This window comes from Betta splendens, chromosome 21, assembly GCF_900634795.4.
Source record: "Betta splendens chromosome 21, fBetSpl5.4, whole genome shotgun sequence".
NCBI lineage: Eukaryota > Metazoa > Chordata > Actinopteri > Anabantiformes > Osphronemidae > Betta > Betta splendens.
In genome coordinates, this window is record NC_040899.1 from 15597649 (window position 1) to 15620525 (window position 22877).

The 22877-nt window shown below is 45.2% G+C and overlaps 3 protein-coding genes across 6 annotated transcripts; 2 read left to right on the top strand and 1 right to left on the bottom strand.

Annotated features, from left to right (window-relative positions):
• Positions 1-1107: 1107 nt before the first annotated feature.
• On the bottom strand, positions 1108-4090 carry LOC114846973 (mitochondrial chaperone BCS1). Its single transcript, XM_029136259.2, has 7 exons — positions 3363-4090; positions 3071-3210; positions 2796-2990; positions 2382-2445; positions 2056-2228; positions 1731-1848; positions 1108-1420 (listed from the first exon to the last, which is right to left on the bottom strand). Exons 1-7 carry the CDS (start codon positions 3680-3682, stop codon positions 1168-1170), a joined length of 1263 nt encoding a protein of 420 aa, XP_028992092.1. The 5' UTR covers positions 3683-4090; the 3' UTR covers positions 1108-1167.
• A 34-nt stretch (positions 4091-4124) lies between these two features.
• znf142 (zinc finger protein 142) lies at positions 4125-11716 on the top strand. 4 transcript variants are annotated; one of them, XM_029136253.3, is made up of 9 exons: positions 4125-4476; positions 4963-5023; positions 5190-5352; positions 5435-5641; positions 6183-7007; positions 7158-7335; positions 7839-10569; positions 10877-10982; positions 11096-11716. In XM_029136253.3, the coding sequence occupies exons 3-9, from the start codon at positions 5229-5231 to the stop codon at positions 11572-11574; spliced, it is 4650 nt and encodes a 1549-aa protein (XP_028992086.1). In that variant the 5' UTR covers positions 4125-4476; positions 4963-5023; positions 5190-5228; the 3' UTR covers positions 11575-11716. The 4 variants fall into 4 exon arrangements, with proteins under 4 accessions (XP_028992086.1, XP_028992089.1, XP_028992088.1 ...); XM_029136256.3 differs by lacking the exon at positions 4963-5023 and having other exon boundaries at positions 5064-5352; XM_029136255.3 differs by lacking the exon at positions 4963-5023.
• A 1100-nt stretch (positions 11717-12816) lies between these two features.
• Positions 12817-22606, top strand: pgap1 (post-GPI attachment to proteins inositol deacylase 1). Its single transcript, XM_029136257.3, has 26 exons — positions 12817-13089; positions 13661-13814; positions 14926-15101; positions 15671-15842; positions 15939-16099; positions 16258-16310; positions 16397-16463; positions 16598-16697; positions 16813-16871; positions 16982-17065; positions 17235-17281; positions 17665-17716; positions 17801-17878; positions 17991-18066; positions 18150-18223; positions 18299-18350; positions 18447-18513; positions 18609-18714; positions 18791-18829; positions 18921-19105; positions 19225-19455; positions 19543-19678; positions 19774-19824; positions 19986-20197; positions 20564-20668; positions 20755-22606. Exons 1-26 carry the CDS (start codon positions 12958-12960, stop codon positions 20891-20893), a joined length of 2808 nt encoding a protein of 935 aa, XP_028992090.1. The 5' UTR covers positions 12817-12957; the 3' UTR covers positions 20894-22606.
• Positions 22607-22877: the final 271 nt, after the last annotated feature.

Below are 22877 nucleotides of genomic sequence, written 5' to 3' on the forward strand. Positions count from 1 at the left end.
GCATCCTCAAACTGCATCCCAGTGTGGTACAGCAGCTGCACCTCTTCAGACCATAAAGACTACAGAGGAGGATGAAAACTGGCCAACGGACCATCAGAACCCAGCTCCCCTCCATGTAGAACATCTTCAGCAAACACTGGTCACAAAAGACGAGGAGCATCATCACAGACGGCTCCTACATCTCCCATCAGGGAAGAAGCTACGGGAGCCTGAGAGCTGGACAAGCAGCCTGAAGAACAGCTTTCTCTCCATGGCTGAACAGCTGACCTCACTTGTACACTGTCACCTCCGCACATTTGCACGCCTGAAATTCTCTCGCACTACTGTACATCCGGTACATATGTTACCAGATATTTCACATAATTCCTAGACATTCTATACATTACCTAAAGGGCAAACGAGTGTAGATGAGTTTATACTATACTTTATACCCCCCCACGCAGCTTGTTCTCATTTTTTTCTGAAGGCTTAGAGCAGTGCCCCTCTCCAGCAGGTGGCGCCCTAGACAACTGCCTAGTTTACCTATGCCCTGTGCCTCTGCGTCCCCCATTATTTGAGTCACACTGACCCTGAATTTTTTCATTTTCATCCATTTGTTGCAGGTTTATATGTAACCTGTGCGCGCTCCAGCTTGGTCAACGCAGATCTTGGCAGCAACTGTATATCCCACTGTTTATACTGTAAATCATACACAACTGTATGTTACATTTAACGCAAATTCATACATGAATCTGTACATGCAATTTGCACAATGACAATGGTTTAATCTACTGTAATCTCATACTGTAAAAACTGTAAAGTCCCTTGAGGAAAATTTGTGATTTCCAGGTAAAGGTTCTTGGTGCTCCTGGAGTCAAGAACTATAGCTTCTCCGAGATTCCCAGATAGGAATCAACCTATGTGAGGTGATGACGTAACCTTTAGGATTTGCACTATTGTGCTTGTCCGAACCATTCATTACTAGAACTGTTCTCTGCCTTCTTTTTGCGCTGGCCACTGATGAGCTAAAATCTAAACCTTTACACTATCCCAGAGGTGTTTTCAGGGCTGTATGTAAAACAGAACTGGAATCAACTCAAACAGCAAACAGTGGCATCAAAGCACCTCTCAGACAGATATTTATCTTTATTTAAATATTTATTGGTCTTTAAACAACTTGTGGTGCTGCTATCCTTTTATTTGGCCAACGTTGTCTACAGATCCTGCAGGGTCCATTTTGTGCAGCAGGAAGTGTCCTTGCACCTGAGCAGCGCTGATCTCAGAGTGAGTGGCTAACGCACGCTCTGCAAACCGCTCTCCTTCAGAAGCAGGCAGGTCTGGGTAGAACCGTCGAAACATCTGGCTGAGTTGCCAGTGTGTGCAGTGTCCGATATACTGCTTCAGGTCTACGCGGCCGGGTCGGATCAGTGCTGCATCCAACCTGTGTACAAAGACCTGGAAATCAATGCCCTGGAAAACACCTGCCTAGGTTTACTGTGAAAGCTGTGGTACACTTGGCTACTAGGGCCAGCATGATAAGTAGGTGCAGTAGTTATAATTAACATTATTTGTTGCTAATTGTGAGACAATCTGCCTACAGTAACTGGATGCGACCTGCAAGCAGAACTATATGTATGAGAGTCAAGCTAGCAGAATAGAAAACAAAACTAGGCTTCATAAATAACACAAATTAGAGATTAAGAGTTAGATGGTGATTCTCTAACTACTAATTAATTTGCATAAATAACAACCTGTCAATGAAGTTGGTGGTCATAAAAACAATTCTGGCCTCAGAAGAAGCCACTCCATCCAGAGAATTAAGCAGGCCACTGAAGGTAAGTCTTCCCATGCCCTGGTAGGCCAAGGGGTCTGTAACACAAAGACAAAAACAATCATTAAAGACTCACACACATGAAGAGACTCAAGACAATATGATCATATAAAAGAAGACCATGAATCCTCAGGTTTTGACACAAGGCAATAACTGAATTGTATTCACAGCTACTGCACATGTTGCAGTTAGCGCTATAGATCGACATGAACATGGAGGTGCTTCTCTCCTGCTACAGTGCTTACTCTCAGTGGGAAGCAGCTCTCGGCTGACGAAGGCTGCATCCACGTCCTCCAACAGTATGATGCTCTGCTGTGGGGCCACACTCAGGAGGTGGTTCAGACGGTCGTCTGACAGACTTCTGTCACTCAGACTCATCAGACAGATGCTGTAGCCCAGCTCTCCTGCCAAAGCTGTGCTGAAATTCAAAGAGCATAGAGTCCCAATTAGCAGATGAGCTCCAGTCCAGTTAACTTCGACAGGTGGCCTGTCAGACAGCCCAACTTGAGTCAGTGCAGCTTTCATTACATTGACTAAATATGAACAACCTTTTTGGTATTATTTCACTCACATGAAGCTACTTTTTCCACATCCTGGAGGTCCATACAACAGATATCCTCTTCTGTAGGGGATACCTGCAAAAATACCCACCAGCTCCATTCAGCCAACCATCAGAATGACTAAATTAGGTGATATAGATGAGACTGGACCTATTATAACATGGCTGCTTTGTTTTGCTTGTTTAACTGATTTGCTAAATATCAATTATTTTTGGGGTTGTATATTAGTAGTACAAGTACAAATGAAAAACCCCTGAATCTGCCAATGCAACTCCTTAATAAATTCAGCAATGAAAAACATTTTCAATACAGACACAACTATTATTATCACAACACCAAACCATGTGCTGTATAAGGTTAAAAAAAACAATGTCAAAATCAAAAACAGCCTTCCATTAACAGAAAGAAAGCCCCAATACATTTACCTCTGTCCGTGTACCACTTTGGGTTTCCAATGAAGTCCTTCACATCGTCAACGATTCGTTCAGCCACACCAGCTTCCAGGACTACAGAGCTGAGGGGCCTGCGTCGCCGTGGAAACCCGAAGGGCCTCCACTCAGCCCCCATTGCTGTGTACATTACTGTCCGTCCTTCTTCCTGCTTCAATGCCAATTCTCTTGCTACAAAAGATATAAACAAAACTAAATGATATGAATATTTGAAATGTGAACAAATCAGTATTATGCCTGTGAATGTGTACCTTCTTGTAAGATATTAAAAAAGAGCTGTCTGTCCCTGCCCAAAGCAGTAAATGTAACGGACTCCCATGGGGTTCCAGTGTGCAGGTCCACCATCTGCTTCTCCCTGGTCCTCTCAATTCTGATCCACTTCCTCCCATACCTGCAGCACAAAGCAAGCGACAAGTCATAACATATGCTTTCAAAGGCAGCGTTTTTTTAAGTAAAAAGGTGCATATGGGCATTACCACTGCCATGCATATGGTGAAGCATGTCTGAAATATGTATGAAAGTATATTTGTTTTTTTTTCTTACCAGATGATGTGGTTGCCAGGGCTCGGGTGGAAGTCAAACTGAGTGTGAACTCGTCCACTCTCGTGTGCCAGGTAGGAGGTCTCCACGCTCAGGTGCTGAGTGTGTCTAGCGTGTTTTGTGATCCAGCTCAGCAGCCAGTGGTAGCTCTTGTCCCTGCTGGGAACCTCCAGTGTGATCATGTAGTGCCTACGGAAAAACACCATCCCCACCTGGGCACCTTTCCTGGCTAATGCCAAGGCTGTCCCAACACCAACCAGTCCAAAGCCAGCCCCAAAGTACGGGTTGTCTTTGAGGCCGTCCAGAAACTCTGACAGAGGCATAGTGGTGATTTCTGCACTGCCCACTGGACGTCGATTCTATGCAGATATGGGCACACTCCGTACGAGCACAGCTTTAAAGGGTTGAACTCATTTACAAATCTAAATGATAGTCCAGCATGTTTTTAATGAAAGAATACATGTCACTGGCTTCGCCGAAGACTTTGATGGTAATACTGAGAAAATGACAGTGATGATATTATTATATATGATATTAAATTTAAAAAAGTAACGTTGCCCAGAGTTTCTATTTCAGCCCATCCAACAACAAACGTAGAAAAACTCGCCGACTCCTCTGATCCTCCCTTCGAAACATCTTTGCGAGGTACGATCCCCACGCGTGTATTGTATTGACTGCAGCAGCGCCAGCGACCTCTACTACACTTCCTGTGTTTCAAAAATTTCTATCCTCTGCTTGCTTGTCTAACATACGTTCCGTATGCGGTTGACGATTAGTTAGCGGATTGTTTCACTAAGGCTCAGGGAACAACTAAAATTAGAAAAGTGCTGATAAGTATTATATATACACATATATGGATCATTCAACCTGGACTGCACGACCTGTGACAGCGAAATTAATAATATGCTACAGAAAGAACAACAGCTTTCTCCAAAGAAGCTAACGCTAACATTAGCTCATATAGCAACGAGTCAATGTTTTTAGCTTATTACTAATTTACATGAAGATATAAAGTAAGTGAAACTCCGAATAGGGCCACTTAACCATCGCGTTCATTGACCAGCCAGTATGTAATAACGGTGGATCCGTCAGCCACACCGCCTTGAGGTTATGCTTGGTGAGTAAGGCAATGAATCAGGACACTGTGTAATGTTAATATGTAGTTACAGTATACATATCTGATTACAAAACATCTACTAAAATCTGTCTTTACCGTTATACTGTTACTAAAGTAACTGGCTACACAAGCCAAAACATGAATATGTCTGTTCAGAAAGTCACAGAGCTCTGGTTCAATATGCACAATAACAGCAAAGAAATTGAATATATGGAAAAGAATTTATCAAAGGTTGAAAGAGAGAAAAAGTGACAATGTTTTAAACGGTGACAAAAAGAATATAGATATTATCATAAAGAGACAAACAGAGAGACTAAAAGTAGACAGTAACTGAGCTAAATGAGGCAAGAGGCAAACAAACGCGATGAGGTTTTGCGTATTTGTGACAGCAGATTACAAAGAGGCTACTGTAAAGCTACTGTAAAATACACGCGTGAGCAAATGTCAGTCCTGCCTGGTTAAAGTCACATTTAAACCTGTTTTCAGACACACTGGAGACAGTAGAACATCTGCACTGAACAACGTGAACAGTGTGTCAGACCATGAGGTTTGTCTCTTACTCTCCGGCTGCTCCGTCTTTTTTTCAGCAACACAACCTTGGTGCATGAGACAGGACCCTAAAGGCCCATTTGTTTGCACTGAGCTAGGCTGCAAGAATATCAAACCCACCTGATGTCTGCATACAATTCCAGACATATTGTTTGTACTTACAGCACCTGTCTTGCGAGATATCATTCATCTCACAGGAAAAAATGGAGAGAGGGTTGCAAAGTCACCCGCCATTCAGCTGCCTTCAGTGTCTATTCGTTGCTGAAAATGCTGAGGTGCTGAGTGATCATCTGTTAGAGCACAACCATCCGCCATCTTACGCTCAGGGTAAATAGACTGCAAAAAGACTTTTGTTTTCTGATCATCAATCAAGACGAATTCACACCAACATTTTCATGCATTTCCATAGAGACTGAGGCTGCTTCCCCAACCGTACGCAACGATCAGCCTCACGTTTCTATCAGACAGAAATCCAACCCAGCTTTGTCATCATCATTACCAGAAGATGGGCACAAGCAACAGGCTGAGAGGAAAAGAAACAACATAAAAAGAATGAGCAAGGCTCTGACAAAAGGCAATCTTTCAGCAGGGGAAACGCCAACACTGCCAACCAAAGGTGTGTACTTGAGGTCTCTTCGCAAGGGTTTAATGAGCATTGCACAGAGAAATGACAATGTTCCATGTTTCACACACTAGTGTAGCGCTCTGCAGTATATGCATGCATAGATGAGCATTATGTGCCTCTTTTCTGGGATGCTGTAAGAATAGTGTAGAGTTTGGCAATCCTGTTCCTGCAGGGCCACTGCTCTGCTGGTTCTTTGACTCTCCCTGATGATTACCTGGTTCAGGTGTAGGGGGTCACTGTGGGCAACGTTCTAGACATTGGACAGCGCATGACAAGATGATACATGTAACTAAATATAACTCTGCTCTATTGATGCCTGTGTGTCACAGTAAAACATGAACGATGCCAGGAGCCTACCTGGAAAGATGTTCGTTCTTGTTTTATTAGAAGTAAGCTTACAAACTAGAGGCATTAAACTGCGATATGGTTTCAAGTGTTTCAGAACTACCATGTTACACCATATCTAGTATCCTGGATCACAGCATCTCCATTACAAACATATTTTAAAATGTGTCATGTTTGTGTATATTAGAGTACCTTGCAGCAGGAACGGAGCAAGTCTATCGCACCCACACCTGCCCCATGTGCCGTCGCTGCTTCAAGATGCGCTCTCACCTGCAGGAACACCTCCACATACATTTCCCTGAACCCAGTCTCCAGTGTCCCACCTGCAAGCGGTACTTCACCAGCAAGAGCAAGCTACGCATACATAGGCTCAGAGAGGCCGGTGAGAAGGTTCACAGCTGCCATCTTTGTGAGTACTCCGCCGTGGAGCGGAACGCGATCCGCCGGCACATTGTGAGCGTGCATGCTGGTGAGGCGGAAGGCAACACAAACAGTCACAGCTACGCTTGCCCCACGTGTGGCCAACGCTTTGGCCAGAGCAGGTCCCTCAAAGTTCACATGAAGACACACATTGTTCAGCCAGACAGTCAGCCGGTGGCCTGCTTCAAAGATGGTTGTACTTTTCAGAGCTCTATACGCAAAGAACTTCTTCGACATACTGTTGAAGCACATGGGATGAAAGCGGTGGAGTGTCGTCACCATGCATGTGGATCCATTTTTCCAAAAGAAGCAGACATGGAGCTTCATTATCGGACACACCTGGCCTACCACTGCTCCCAGTGTGAGTTTTCCTGCTCCAACAAAAGCGTGTTCCTCCAGCACCGGCGGCTCGGTCATCCAGGGAGCAACAAGCTTTGCTGTGACTTTTGCACCTTCACCACATTTAACCCTGTGCAGTTTGAGCAGCACGTTGGACATTTGCACGCCAACGAGAAGATTCATCGCTGCTCCCAGTGCAGCTACATGACCTCACACAAGCGTGGTCTGAAAAGACACATGCTGATGCACAGCGGTGAGGACTCAGTAGTTTAAGTGTGTTCTAAATCTTTTCATTTCTGATTGTCACCTTTTAACCCTTTGCTTTCACATACATTTTTTTAGTTTTTATTGGAAAACCTTGTCACTGCTTTTGGAAACTCTATGTCACTTTATTTTTCTGTAGGTGAGAAGCCCCACAAGTGTAACCTGTGTGACTTCAGGTGTCGAGACGACTCTTACCTCTCTAAACATATGCTCACTCACTCAGAAGACAAGAACTTCATGTGTGCTGAATGTGGATACGTCACCAAGTGGAAGCACTATCTAAATGTTCACATGAGGAAACATGCAGGAGACCTCAGGTAAAGGCTAAATGTATTGTTTGTGTTGTTATTGCGACATATAATAACTAATTTGCTTCTATTAGCAAAGGGAAAAGGAATCACATGCTGTCTGAAAATTAATCAGAGGCACTGCAGTTATTTGTTCATATATTTGCTTGTAGTATAAACAGGAGGGGTATGTACTGTACATGGGTTGTACTGTCTTCAGTTAACCACCCATTACATGTTATGCAGATAAGTTAGTAGTTACATAAGCCTACAAGCATCAGAAGCAACCGTCAATTATTGCGTTGCAAAATTTGAAACAATAAAATAAGGTTTATGTATATATTTAAGTTTGTTTGACTCAACAGTCATCCATGAGCACTGGAATAGAGAAGAACCAGGCTTACGTAGGTTTGAAAAAAGAAAATGCTCTAATAAAGAAGCAAAGAATGCAGTTTCTAGACGGTTTCCCCTTTACTTGACTCGATACATGTATTGTATTGTCAGGGTAACCAACTTCCTGTCCCTTCTCCTAGGTATCACTGTGATCAGTGTCCCTATCGCTGTCATCGCATGGATCAGCTAAATAGCCACAAACTACGACATCAGGCCAAATCACTTATGTGTGAGATCTGTGCTTATGCCTGCAAACGGAAAAATGAGCTTCGCAATCACATGTTGGCCAAACATTCTGGAGAGGAGAAGCAGCCATCCGCGTATCAGTGCAAATACTGCGCCTACACTACTTGCTACAAACAAGCGCTTCAGAACCATGAGAACTGCAAACACACAAAGCTGAAAGAGTTCCGTTGCGCCCTCTGCTTCTACTTCTCCTTTAGTAGCATCAGCCTCTTTCTGCACAAGAGGAAAGCTCATGGGTACGTACCTGGGGACAAGGCATGGCTGGAGAACTATGCCGCCAAGGAGAGGGAGATGAACTCTGCTGAGTTAGTGCAGGACTTTTACAATAAGCCGTCGACGGCTCCTGAGGAACAGTCCACCAAAGGCCTGCTACCTTCTCAAAGAGAACAGTCTGAGCTTTCTGCAACAGCAGATAACACTGTGCCTGGATCACAGCCTTCCAACGAAGCGCACACTGCTAATGTTGTTTCTCAGGACACTGCCAGTGAAGGTACTTCACCTGTGAACCCTGCAGAGGAATACTGTATGCTGGTTTTAACTGCACTACCCACCACTGATCAGCAACAACAGCCCTTGTTAAAAAAAACAGAGGAACAGAGTGAAAATCCAACTTCCAGCACAGCCGCATGTGATAAATCTCAGAAAAAGGCAGACTTGTCAAAATCCATAAGTTCAGCAGAAGATGATGATGCAGCAGCAACATCAAATGCAAATGAAGAATGTGAAAAAAGTGATGTGGATGACGGCTACGAACCTTCAAACGACGTAGACGGTCAATGGTTGGTTGCGACGGGAGCCTGTCAAAGACCAGATGGAGCAGCTTCTGATCAAAATATGGCTTTAAAATCTGACCTCCGACAAAAAGACATGAAGAAACACGACAAGGATCAAGCAGAAGCCATGGTTTTGGGGGGACGGGTGCAGATGCTGATGGTGCCAACTAAGCACATGTATCGCTGCGATAAATGCTCCTATGTGACCTGCAGGGAGACCACGCTGGAGTACCACTGCCAGTCTTTGTGTCAGGGAAGAGCAAAGGCACACCGATGCCAGGCTTGCGGTGCAGAGTTCAAACAGAGACGCAGCCTTGATAGTCACATCACCCTGAAGAAGTGCCCAGCACAGCCATCTGTTGGCATTTCAGGTCCTCATCTCGGTACAGAGGAGACTGTCACTCACAGTGAGGAGGCATCTAAACAACTCCCTGAAAGAAGGTCTGATCGAACGCAGCCCCCGACTTCACACACAGAGTCTTCTGCAGATTCAAATCACCGGCATCAAAAAGGTTCTACATCCAGTGGAAAAGGATGTCAAACCCAGAGAACAAGGAGAAATAAGCTTTTGAAAGGCAAGCATGTAAGAAAACTAACTTTAAGTGACAAGGGCAGGAGTGGATCACCACAGAAGAAGTCCCTTCTCACCAAAACACAAGGGAAATTTAAATGCATGCTGTGCAGGTTCTCATCAGTCAGACGAGCAACAGTTGAACGTCACATCTCAACCTGTAGCAAGGAGGAGCGTCAGTGTGACGACGAGCTGGTAGATGAGAAAGTGGCTCAGAAAACTCGGACCTTCTCATGTCCAAGCTGTGAGTTTAAATGCAGCCAGAGTCACGCGTTACGGAGCCACAAGAGAAGAGGCTGCATGAAGCCAGGTGGCGTCCAACGCACCGGGTCTGAGGTGACGTTAGCTAAGCGCAAAGTGTCCGTTAATGGTGAAGGTTTGCGTTGCCAGCAGTGCGCTTTCACCTGTAAGACGCAGAAAGGCATGGCTCAGCACGTGGCACGCAAACACAGAGGGGCCGGGCCTCACTGCTGCCAGTTCTGTCCGTTCAGCACCACAAGGCGCTATCGCGTGGAGCAGCACGAGTCCCTTCACACAGGAATCGGTCGTCACACGTGTGACGTCTGTGACAAGACGTTCGGGGCCGCAGCCAAGTTACGTCAGCACCAGACGCGCGTCCACGACGAGCAGCCCACGCACTTCTGCTCATCGTGCGACTTCAGCAGCTCCTTACCCGACAATGTGAGACGGCACGAGCTCAGGTGCCACACGGGGAACTTGGAGCACACCTGCACCCAGTGCGACGCTCACTTTAGTTCAGCAGTTGCACTGCAAACCCACTGTAAGCGGGCGCACCTGCTCCAGGTCGCTTTCTCATGCAAGCAGTGTGAATACACGTGCAGCAGTAAGGTCACACTGAAGACCCACCAGCTAAGCAAGCACTCGCCGCTACAGTGCACCAGCTGCCGCGAGTCGTTTGAAACAAAGGACAGCCTGGAGAAGCATCAGAGGTCCCACCTGGCCCATCGGTGTCAGCTGTGTCCATTCGCTGCCAAAACCAGGCAGCTGTTGGCGCAGCACCTCCTGAACCAACACGAAGACGGCCCCTCGGAGGAAAAGCCCCTCAGGTGCAGCACCTGCCAGTTCGCTTGTCGCCATCAGCTAGTGTTGGAGCAGCACCTCCGCTCGCATGGGGGCAGGCGCTTGTACAGGTGCACAGACTGCGAGTACTCCACCCCCAACAAGCAGAAGATCACGTGGCACCTTCGCATTCACACCGGAGAGAAGCCGTGCCGCTGTGAACTGTGCAGCTACACCTGCACGGATCCCTCTAGACTGAAGGTAAGCTTGACACCGTCCAGCCTATTGGCTTCACAGATGAAAATGTATAATTTACAATAAGAAAAAGTGGGTTCAGAAACAAACATGCTAAAGATAAATAGGACCAAACCGGTTGACTTGTTGTTTGACAAGAGAAGGAGTCATGTAAACGTACAAATTATCATTAATACCATCACTATGAACTAAACAAATAATACATGTGGTTACTACACTAGCAGCCTATTTGGGCAAAACACTGTGATTATGATTTATCAACATTATTTAAACTTTTTATGTCTCATGTTCTGTCTAAATATTTCAAACATAGCTTCATATGAGGGTTCATCAAGAAGAGAAGAAGTACCTTTGTCCAGAATGTGGCTACAAGTGCAAGTGGGCGACGCAGCTGAAGTATCACATGACTAAACACACAGGTATCAACTAGACTAGAGATTAAAGAGTAAAGGTACATACCAAAGTACAAACAGTCTGTTTGTATTTACTGCAAGTGTAGCAGCTGTAGTCAAGGTGTTTTTATTGTGTGTAGGTGAGAAGCCGTACGCCTGTGATGAGTGTGAGTACCGCACCAACAGAGCCGATGCCCTGCGTGCCCACCGGGACACCCAGCACTGCGACACGCGCCCGTACGTCTGTGAAACATGCGGCAAAGCCTTCAAGACGAGTTTCATACTGAAGACCCATCAGCGGCAGCACAGCAACGATCGGCCGTACACGTGCGGCTTGTGCCACAAGGCCTTCAGGTGGCCAGCGGGCCTCAGACACCACTACCTCTCCCACACCAAGCAGCAACCTTTCCGATGCCGCCACTGCTCCTACAGTGCCAAGCAGAAGTTCCAGGTGGTCAAGCATTTGCATAGACACCACCCTGGGATTTCTGCAGAGCAGGGGGTGGTGAGGGACTCCGCAGCCGTCAGCCTCACCCTGAAGGAGGCCCTGCAGGGGACACTGGAGGAGAGAATGGTGGAGGTGGAGGAGCAAGGTTCAGCTGGCATCACGGAGGTCTGACTCAGTGTATCCATTCATATGTTTACTTTAAGGTGTGCGTGCGTGCGTCCTGTTTGGTCAGGTCACATGACTACAGTAATTTAATTTAACCTCGTGTAACAGGAATGCAAAATGCAAACAATAAAGTTTGTTTTTAATGACAGGAGCAGCTGTGTTTACAATTATTCTTAGTATTAAACATCCAGGATTAAGTAGTTGTGTATCAAGGTGATGAGCAGCACGGACAACATGTCACACACGTGGCATTAAAGATGTTTAGACATTTATTCTTCTTTTTGTACAATGTTAAGCATTATTTTTGTGTCATGTGTTGTCATTTTAGGTTGGGGTCCGTGTTCACTGTTCAGTTTTACCGTCTCACTGAGATTGTGCGTGCTTCTTGTGGGAGCTCCAGTTCCTACTGCCCTCCCCACCTGTGATTGCATTGTATTGCCACTAGATGGAAACAGATGCAAAAACAGCTCCCAGACAGAGAAGTGTAATATTTCTAAGTAGCTGTTATATACTCGTTGGGTGGTGTAGTGGGATCCTGGGGCCTTTCTGGGTGCAGTGCATGTTCTCTCCGTGTCTGTGTGGGTTTTCTTTTCCGTGTTTTACCACAGGCCAAAAACATACAATGAGGTTGATGGAGAGTCTGAATTTCCTGTAGGTGTGAGTGGCTGTTTATCTCTGTATGTGACCCTATGAAGGAACAGTGATGCACTAATTTGAGGAACGGGCTCAATGTTTGGTCACTCACATCTTTTTTTCTTAAAAATTCTTACTGAAAAACTAAAACTTAATGTAACATACTTTACTATTGTATTATTCCAAAACTATGCACTGGTATTTGCTATTGTAGTAGTCAAATAAATGCTAAAAAGAACTGTAAAGGAATGGTGATGTACTAATTAGAAGAACTCATTTTATTCAAAGTAAAGCTTTGAGGCCAATTGCCTTTTCATACATTCTATCACCACAGAAAAGCGGCTCATTTGACAGAAGTCTCCTGTTTGATGAACGAGTCTTAGATGTACTGCACAAGGTGATGATGACTATGCCAGATTATCTGAACTTGCACAGAACTAGTTGAGTTCACGTAGGACATTTAAAAATAAAAGGAAATGAAAACAAAAGCATATAAATAAACTTGTCTAAAAAGATCCGAACATTCCCTAAAATAGAGTCGCGTCACTCGCTCCCTGCTCTCCCATTGGTCCGCTTCCTCGTTTTTCATTGGCCGAGCGGCCTGTCACTCTTCACATTTGCATACAGTTCCTGGTTCTGTCGGCGTAAATGAGACAGGGCAGTGTCCTGCTCGCCGGGGCGCTCACACAACGAGACCGTAAAAACATGCTGTAAAGACGTGTAGTGCGTTAAAGCTACGGTGGAACAGGCGGAACCATGAAGCTCGCCGCTGTGGCTTTTTACGGCTGCGCTCTGGGGCTCCTGGCAGTCGGCCTGCGAGAGCTGCTGACTGGCTTCGAGGAGAACAGATGCAGTATGACCTACATGTACGAGTACCCGGAGTACCGGGTGAGTACGCGGCCAATTACTGCGCTTGTGTTTTCACGTGGACCCCTAGGAGCTAGTTTGGTTTCTAACTCATCCCTACGACGCGTCAGGAGCAGGCGGCGCTTCCTCAGCCCTAGTGCCACAGAACCTGTCCGTCAGGTTGTTACATTAGCCAACATCACCTTGGTCATAAACCCACAGAGCAACGGCTGGGCACAACAAATAGAGCAGACACAGCGGGAGGTGGCGCAGATGTGCAGTGTGTATGTGTTCACCTGCCTGGAAGTGGAGCACAGCTGGAGGCAGCATCAGTCCTCACATCAGGCAGTGGGTGCTTCATGTGATGCTTCTAGGGAGCGAGAGTAGTTTAATGCTAAGAAACACGTTTTGCTAATGGCTGTCATTTGACTAGTATTCTTTATCAATATGAAAGCCAAGGTTAGGAAATTACAACCACAGCTTTATTTCACAAGCTCGTGTTCCAGAAGACAGAAGTACCAGCAATACTAAACCGGTCACAGTAATGTGATGTAGCCCAGGTGGACAGTCAGCTGTTACTGTACTGTTTGAATGTCTCTGCTATGTTTTGCAGCGGGTGGCTCTGCCTCGACGAGTGGCCAGACTGTTCCCAGCCTACGGGCTCTACCTGTACGGGGAGGGAGTGTATGCACAGGAAACCAGAGACCTCAAGCTCACCGGTGCCCCGGTGCTCTTCCTGCCTGGAAACGCAGGCAGTTACAAACAAGGTAATGATGGCTGATGAGGGGAAGGATTATTACATGAGCTATTTGTGCAGATGCAGCACTCGGGGGTCGTCATGGTAGCTTGATGTGACAGGTGATTCAGAGGCAGCAATAGGAAGTGATGTTTAATTTCAGTAATTGGATGAGATGAGGCTGTCTGAAGACATCCAACATGCTCTGTGTTGACTGCTTTATAAACAAACACAAACTCTGTAGGTTTTAATTTTCGATTTCGATTTTTGAAGACACTGGTGGGAACATTGAACAGAAATTAAGTTAACTACAAACTGTGTTTAAAAACCTTTTCCGGTGTAGTAGTAGATTTCAAAGAACATATGTCCTTGTGTCTCATTGTATACTCTAAGAATACAGCAAGAATGGATATAACCTTCTGTTATTTTTAGGTTGACTACTGTGTATCTTATTTCCTTGCAACACACTCTCTGTAGCCTATAAATAGCCCCCACCCAGGTGGGGGTGGTGACCCTGAGAGAGAAAACAGAGTATTCAGGGGATATCAGAGTATTCAGGAGGATTCAGGAGTATTCAAGAGATGTTAAAGCTGGGATGATGATGCAGAGTCAGGCTGCAGGGTTCAGTGTGAGCCACATATTCACACCCAAACACTCTGGTGTCGTTATGTTGCATCTATGCTGAGAGTGCGCCGAATCCAGCTCTCGCTGTTGGTTTGGTGGAGGTTAGAACGCCCACACTGTTACCAGAGCAACCCAAACACATTTAGACGTCTGTGATCCTCAGCAGTTCTCCTTCATCAGTGACACCAGTCGCACCCTTCAGGCTGATGTATTTTTAAAAACAGCTGTTGCTGAATGAGCTTTTCCTTCTTCTCAAGTCAACTACAGCCTCATGAAGCAGATCTGCAATGTGCAGGTGTTACATACAGTACAGTATGTGAAGTGTATTCATCAGTCATCAGTTTAGGTCACAAATAGCCGCTCAGAGAAGCTGAAGAAGCTCAGGACTCCAATCAATTATTGAAAATGTTTTTAAAAATTCACAAGCCGTCGTTTGCCAGAGTAGCATGAAGCTGTGATGTGGAAAGGTTCACTTTAATCAGAACCTTTTTACAGCATTTGATGCCTTTGTTGTGTAGCTCGCTCCCTGGGCTCGGTGGCCCTGAGGAAGGCCGAACGCGTGGAGGGAGGTCTCCATTTTAACGTCTTTACTGTGGACTTCAACGAGGAGCTAGTGGCCCTGTACGGCGGCAGCCTGCTCCACCAGACACACTTCCTGCACGAGAGCATTAAGGCCATCCTGAAGCTCTACAAGGTCAGCCTGATTCCAGCTATTACGGGGGCTCTTAGTTTAGTGTGGGTGATGTGTACAGTATAAGCCACATGCACATTGTATTCAGTCGCTTTCTAGGAATCACAACAGAGTTAACTCAAGGCACTTTACATGGTAAGGTTTAAGACCTTACACAACTAAACCCAACAGATCCCACATACAACAAGCTTTTAATTGAAATTGTGAAAAACTCCCTCTCTAGCAGGGAAGAAACCTCCAGCAAAACGAGGCTTAATCTGAATACACTGCTGTATCAAGCTGCAGAATTTAGACTTCTTCTATTGCATATTGTACTGTATTAGCACAGAGGCAAAGTCTGTATCTTCTCTCTGAATTGTGTTTTTGTTCACAACAATCTTGTTTTGTTCGCTGTAACATGAGATTGCAAATCGCTTCACGCTTTGTATCAGATTCTGACACCAAGTAAACACTATGCATGTATAGTCAAAAGCAAAGGTGCAAGGTTGAATCATTAGAGTTGTTTAATCAAGCTCAGGAGCCCGTACTTCATGCACAAACGTGTTTGGATCACTGTGTTTCTGGCTCCCCAGCACATGAAGGCCCCTCCTCAGAGCGTGGTCCTTGTGGGCCACTCCATGGGAGGAGTGGTGGCACGAGCGCTGTTCACGCTGCCTCGCTTCAACACCAACCTGGTGACCCTCATCATTACCCAGGCCTCTCCTCACCTTGCTCCCGTGCTGGCTCTGGACCCGTACCTGCTGGGTGAGAACGGCTGAGTTCAGCCTAGAACAGGAAGTTATCAGCTCGTTTAACCTCGTAAAGAACTGTCCAGTGATCCAGTCTTTGTCTTGTATGTAGACTTCTACGCGGCAGTGAGGCAGAAGTGGGTGAACCAAGGAAACAAACTCAGGAATGTCACGGTCCTGTCAGTTGGGGGTGGTTACCGTGACTACCAAGTCCGCTCTGGCCTAACTATCCTACCTTGTCCCTCAGGAGACCTGAACAAACTGTCGCTGGTGGTAAGACTTGATGTCAGTTGGTAAAATGGCGTTGAAGCCTGAGCATCCCACCAGATTGTGACTCTGGATCAGTGGCTTCACTGGTAGATTTCTACACTGACAGACTGAAGAGATTGTTTTTGATCCGCTGCTGTTCATTTGTTCTTATGTTTGTTAAGGCGACTGCAGTCCCACGCACATGGGTGTCCACCGACCACCTCTCCATAGTCTGGTAAAGACATGACATTATGTTTTCACACTCTGTGTCTTCATGTTTATTGAGGGTATTGAAGCTATGGAAATGTCCTTGTGTTACAGGTGCAAAGAGCTTGTTCTTGCCACTGTTAGGGCTTTCTTTGACCTCGTCGACCCTCAAACTAGACAGGTCTGACCAACTCACTTCACTTTACTGCTTATTTCTTTCAAGATAAAAGCATCTCAATGGATAGTCAGAGTACGTTCAAGTCCTCGCTGCACCTTTATGTTCTGACTTTAAACTAATAGACGTCTTCTGATTAGTTCACAGAAAGTCAAGAGAAGAAAATCTCCGTACTAAAGCATCACTTCATCAGACACACTGTCAGAGTGCTGGGAGAGAGTCAGGACATCTCCATGCCAGGTCAGGTTCCTCTACATGCTTTTCATATTTTTGTGTTGACTTTTCCAAAAAATGTTTTTAACTTTAATTATAACCCACATCTCATTAAAGAGTCACTAATATTGTCTCCCTCTAGATTTTCCAGAAGCATGGAGTGAAGTTAACACACTACGTCTGGCCTACAGCACACCTAAAGTAACCAAACCCTCTACATACAGTACATTCAGACTGTAAAATGATCACTATTTGTATTTTTGAGATCTCTATCTGAGATACTGGACATAAAACTGTGATCCTGTCTCCAGGAGGGGCAGATCAAGTATTTCCTGTTTGCCCTATCGAGCCGCAGGAAAGCCTACAGCCATTTCTACTGCAGGAGTAATGACCTGGTGAGTTTGAGTTTATGTTGATTGGATTAGTTTAGCACTGATACAGGGTTGTCATCTAAGAACAAAACTGATTCAAACTAACTAATCTAAAGATGTCAGATAGAAAATGCACACTCTATGAACATGTTTAATGCAGACGGCAGTGAAGCCTCTTTTTTTCATCCTATAGGAGATGACCGGCTGGGTGTATGGCTGTGTGAAGAATGGATCTTCATGGTAAAACAACCTGTATTCTTTCTGTGCCAGTCGCCTACAACAACAGGCCGTTAGCGTCACTAGGTGTTAATGTTGAGGCAGATATTTTCTTATCTTACCCAGAGTCAAAGGTATGAAGTAACGCCTCCACCTCAGTGGTTGTGCTTTGTTAATCAGTGATAAAAATCCAAACTACAAGTGTGTCTGTATGTCATAAAAACTACCCTAGTTTATATTTTAGAGTCGAGGGTGATGGAAAAACAGCCAACAACGATTTCAATGTCCCCCTTAATAATACTGCTAGAAAATTTAGAAACTGCTAAAAGTTGTTTTAATGTTATGCACTGCATATAATAATGTCCTGGCCTCCTGCTGTGCTTCATTCTTGTTGTTTGGTTTTCCAGTGCTCGTGTTGTAGATCTATCCGTGGGAACCGAGCTTCTTCCGTCGTACAAAGTAATAATGAGATTATAAAAAGCTCCTCAGTCCAGTCTGAGTTCGCAGTGTTTGTTTTCAGCTGTCTGCTCTCCTCCTCCCCAGGTCCTGATACTGACCCTCACTGACCTGTCTGCAGTTACTCATCTAGTTGTTTCGGCATCAAACCTTAATGGCAGACAGGTGAACAGGAGATGGCTTCTTATCTCTGACACATTTTAGCAGTAGGTCCAATGCTTGTACAGTGTATGGAAGGTCATCGTGTGGTGTTGAAGTAGCTTGACTGTTTCTACAGTTTACGGTGGAGTGCGAGTGGCAGAGACGAGAGTTCCAGACTCTGTCCGTCCCAGTGCCACATGTCTGGTCCTCCGGTGAGTCCCACCACACCAGCAAATTCTCATCATTCTAAGTGAAATGAAACGTGTTCCTCCTGAGCGATGTGTTGGTTTTGCAGGTTTGACTGCCAGCGACGTTGTGATCCACTCCTCTGGACTCCTTCACACCGTCAGGCTGCAGCACTTCCACCAGGTAGTTTTGATTATTTGTATGCTCTCCTGACTGTAACCACATGCTCTTATCACTCTTTGTCACTTCTCTCCTTAGGTGTATCAGGCTTTTCGAATCAACATTGCGAGCCAGTGCAAAGTACATAAAGGCGAGTTTGTGTTTCGTTGTATTCGTACTCACCGTTTCACACAGGTGAGTACGAACACAACACAGGAAATGTAACGATGGCCGTCACTGTCCACAGACAGAATGCCCAGTGTGTACAGGTTACAGGCGCCTTGGTTTCGAGAGGACTCTCTAACCACAGTCGGGTTAGTCACACTGTTGTCTGTCTCCAAGGTTTTTGTTTTTACATCTTCATCCTCATCACTGTTTGGGCTATGATGTGATGTGTTTTGTCTTCCAGTGTGCCTTCAGTGACTGAGATCTCAGGGATGCTTCATACCAGTCGCCCAGATAGCGACTCTGACGCCCTCCTTCAGCTCCACACTGCCCCCAACTGCCAATACAAAGTACTTACTCCCATAGAAAACCCGATCTGTGTGATGACCATGCCCATGTTCTAAAGCTTTTTGTATTTTGGTTTAGGTTTCAATAAGGAGTTCATTACCCGGGGTGCTGGGGCAGGTACAGCTCCTGTCTGTTGCGTAACATACCAGATGTCTCATCGTCATAGGAACAACGGTGTAAAGCCCGGCTCTTCTCTCTTATCTTGCAGATCCTGAGGTTTTGTGGTCTTATGGTCCCAGTGTACACAGCTGTCACACTTCTCCTGGCCAGTGAAGGGCAGTTCTCCTCCATCCTGAGGTCAAGGCAAGCTGCAGACATGAGCCATGTTGTAAGCAAAGGCCTGCAGCCTCTGAAAGTCAACCTGCCTGTTTACATTCTGCACATCCTGCTTAGGTAGGCATCCCAACACTGCACTCCTATGACACAGAACTTAGTGGAGTGCCCTACTGGGACGTTAATGTTATTCTACCCAAACCTTCAAGGCTTTTGTCTTATTGTTCCGCTTCCCACAGCTATAGCTGGTTTCGAGAGGCTTGGTCCATTCTCTGTCTCCCTCCCATGGACGCCCTCCCTTCAACCTTCCCTGATAATGCTTTTAATGTAGACGTGGCTCCAGTTGAAGAATGGCCCCATGTCCTATCTCCTCTGCTTTACATTCTGGGAGCAGCTGTGTCCTACTGGGGAACCATGCTGCTCCGTCTCATCATACGACTGCTCTCACTGATGTTAGCTCCATTACACAGGTCAAACACTGAGGGATGGGTTTGATCACTGACTGTATAATTCAGTACCGTTAAACCTCTATAAACATCTGACTGTGTTTATTGCAGGCCATCTGTCTCTAGACACTGTGGGACTCTAGGGCTTCGGAGCCAAGTCTTCATCACTCTGTGTCTGATTGTTGTGAGCATGAAGTCGTGTGGAGGACTGGCGATCTCTGCTGCCTTTTTGGTCCACCTGTATAGGGTATGTAAGAAGCTGCAGCATTCACTTGTGTTTATCCCTTGTTGTCTTGTCTGACAAAGGGACTGGCAGTGATTGACTTGTTCTTCTATTGTCAGGTGCTGAGGCTACAGATGACTGTGAGATCTCTGAGTCACATGCTGAATCTTGTAAGATTCAAATGGTCTTGGTAGAGTTATCTTCTGAACCAACATCTGACTTCTACCATGATTGTGTTGAGCTTGTGTTGCATTAAAATAATTCACAGTAGAGACAGAAAATCTTTTGACTTTCAATGAATGACATGTGGTAACCGATTGATCCTCTGTAGGCGCCACATACATACAAAGAGGCTAAGAATGGTACGACCGACACAGAGTCCCTGGTGAAGTCTAGTGAGTGTAACGGCACCCCACTGCTGTCTGAGTGTGCTCTGCAGGAAGTGAAGGACGACCTGCAGCTCCACCTCTGCCTGTCCTCACTCTTCATGCTACCCGTTCTTCTCGGTGCACCCTCATTCATCTACTGGATTCGCAACCTAAGGTGCTGATGTGACGTGATGCTGATTGTTATTAGTGGAATTTTGATATGTTTTATCAGTTGGGGTTACAGTATGTTTGAATACACTTAGAGGTCCTGACACCAGTGTAGAGCTATAGTCTAAAGCTTCTGAGAGACTTTCCATTTAATCAAGAGAAGGCCAAAGCTTGGTGAGTGCTGTCAACCTAATGTAGGCAAGAGTGCATTGTTACTCCATTACTCCCACTGAGACTTGGAGCTGATAGTGGTGGAAAGTAACTCAAGTACTCTCAGGTACTTGTACTTAACTAATATATTTTTATTAATATGCATTGTCTGACGAGGAACGGCACACAACAGCGTCTGTTGAATCCTCCCTTTGATCCTCAGGTATTCGGCCCAGTTGGACCCGGACCCTTGCTGGCCGCTGACTGTGCCTCTCATTGTTGTGTACATGCTGCTCATTAACTGCAACACTTTAAAGCTCAGCAACAGGTAGGAAGTGAACATGACCAATACTCACATTCCCCAGGAGACCTTTTTGTCCTGTGACTCCCTCACCTTGTCTTGATCTCTTTCAGTAAACTCCTGCCACTGACCTCATGCCTCCCTCTGCCCTTGGCCATTACCATGGTGACCTTCTGTCCACTTCACCTCTACAGAGTCTCCTACTTCTTGCTTTTAGCACTTGTGCCTCTGGCCTTGTGTTGTCCACTTTAATGGTATCTACATTTCTACCGTAATAAGCCTTTCTCTAACTTCCAGCCTGAAGCTAGTTGATGCTGATTTGACCTAAACACTTACTGGATCAATCTGCCTGGAGCAGAGCCATAGACATACATAGCTTGGGGAACTGACTGCTTCATGCTGGCATGAAAAGCTCCATGGCAGTTATTCTACATTTTAAGAGGAGGTAAAGGCACTGGAACATTTTGTGCTAACATAGCTCTGTTGGACTGAAACCAAGTTTGCCTTACTCTGTATATCTATAGCTCTGCCTTCAAGAGCAGGAGCTCTGCAATCAGTGAAGCTATTGATATTAGAGATTTACGACAGGGTGGTATAGTTAAAGTGTTACTGTGGTTATTGATGTCTAGTATCTGTAGTGGCATCATTTACTGTGCTCACTATGCTGTAAACTCCTACACTGCCCGCTGCTTAGCAACGACCTCCAGCTCTATGTAAATATTACACATTGACTGTCAAGCACTGCCACAAAGCCAGTGGCAGGGTTCTACATGCATTCCATAGGCAGAACCCAAAGTGATCGTGTTTACATTCTCTCCTAATTATTTTCTGAGCCCGGCGGTGTTAATAGGAGCAGACACTGTCTTTCATTATGTTTGTGTAGAGTGTGCCATAAATCGGGTCTTTATTTTGGGGTTAATATAGATGAAGTTTAACGTAGCTACATCACATGTATACAAACATTTACTCTATGATTTTACAGTATGTACAGCTGCCAGCACCGGCTCTTATGCTACTGTAGACGCTTTCAAAGAACACTTGAAGCTTTGCAGTGCAGACTTTTCACAATGAAGGCATTCCAACCGTTTATACTGTAAAACTATCGGACATTGAAGCTGAAATAGGAGCAATCACTAGATAGTAAGTCAAATCATGCAGTAAATGAAGAGTAAAAACAAAATAAGTCCCAGTGGTGCTGTGACGGAGGTGCATTGAGTTAAGCCAAAGTCTCCTGTAATATTGATAATTATCTGGTCTGATCACGTTAATAAATCTGTGCTCCGTCCACAGCGACTATTCCCGAACAAACGATCGTCTGACAGAAGCTGTGTAACATATGAACAAGCCTGTCAGCTCTGTTATTTATAGGACTCATGCAAATATCCATTGAAAACACGAATGTACTTTATGGAATGTTGTATGTACCTCACAGATTCATACGATATTAATAACTGGGGTATTTAATGGAGTTGAAGTAGAACATTGAAAGGTTGTTTTGTTTTTGTTTTTTTTTTAATGCTGTTTGTGGTTTGAAAGCATTGCCTACATGTCACAGCATTGCTGCAGTCTGTCTTTACTGCATGTGCCAAAGTGTGGACATTCTAGACTGAACGGGTTTTGTGGACAAAAGAGTTTTGAGTTTTTTATGTTATGAACAAACATGGACACGTGTTTAAACTACAGAGGAGAATATATACACAATCAGACAATAATAGAGGGGTTTGTTTGGGGTTCAGTCATCCACTGCATCCACACAGCCTGCATGAACCCATCACCCATTAGACCAATTTAAAGTGCTATTACAAAGAAAATGATGTCCACTGGTTCAGGCTGTGAGCTTCCTGTAGGTTGGGCCTGTTGGAAGCTGTGATGCAGCTGTCGGCTCAGTAAAGCTCATACTGTCTCCTGCTGTGCAAGAAATGTCTTATTTTTAGTGGGTGTCCTATTAAACTCTTCTCTGCTGTGGATTAACACTTTTTGTGCAGATTAACGTGAAGTAAGTGTCTTAATAGTCATCGAAGATCCTGTTCATCCATGTGGTTCATCAAGAACCAGTGTCGTCAGTGTTGGAGCAGTGAACACAGAACCATTGGTTCATTGTAGGTTTGTTTTTGGTGTTGATGAGAAACGTGGAAGAACATTGTTTTAAAAAAGAAATGAAAGAGGACGTTATGCCCTGAGGAAGCTGTGTGTTGTTAAGGAAGGCAGGTTTTCTGTTCCATTTGTGTTTGATATT

Bases quoted from the DNA above. Each gene is read 5' to 3' on its own strand.
- pgap1 (XM_029136257.3), top strand. From the start codon at position 12,958: ATGAAGCTCGCCGCTGTGGCTTTTTACGGCTGCGCTCTGGGGCTCCTG. The intron at 16,100-16,257 runs GTAAGACTTGAT...ATGTTTGTTAAG, and splicing joins TGAACAAACTGTCGCTGGTG to GCGACTGCAGTCCCACGCAC. The intron at 19,106-19,224 runs GTAGGCATCCCA...CGCTTCCCACAG, and splicing joins ATTCTGCACATCCTGCTTAG to CTATAGCTGGTTTCGAGAGG.
- LOC114846973 (XM_029136259.2), bottom strand. From the start codon at position 3,682: ATGCCTCTGTCAGAGTTTCTGGACGGCCTCAAAGACAACCCGTACTTT. The intron at 2,446-2,795 runs GTAAATGTATTG...GTATTTTTGCAG, and splicing joins AAAGTGGTACACGGACAGAG to GTATCCCCTACAGAAGAGGA. The intron at 2,229-2,381 runs GTGAGTGAAATA...TTTGAATTTCAG, and splicing joins TGTGGAAAAAGTAGCTTCAT to CACAGCTTTGGCAGGAGAGC.
- znf142 (XM_029136253.3), top strand. From the start codon at position 5,229: ATGGAGAGAGGGTTGCAAAGTCACCCGCCATTCAGCTGCCTTCAGTGT. The intron at 5,353-5,434 runs GTAAATAGACTG...GCATTTCCATAG, and splicing joins TCCGCCATCTTACGCTCAGG to AGACTGAGGCTGCTTCCCCA. The intron at 7,008-7,157 runs GTGAGGACTCAG...ATTTTTCTGTAG, and splicing joins ACACATGCTGATGCACAGCG to GTGAGAAGCCCCACAAGTGT.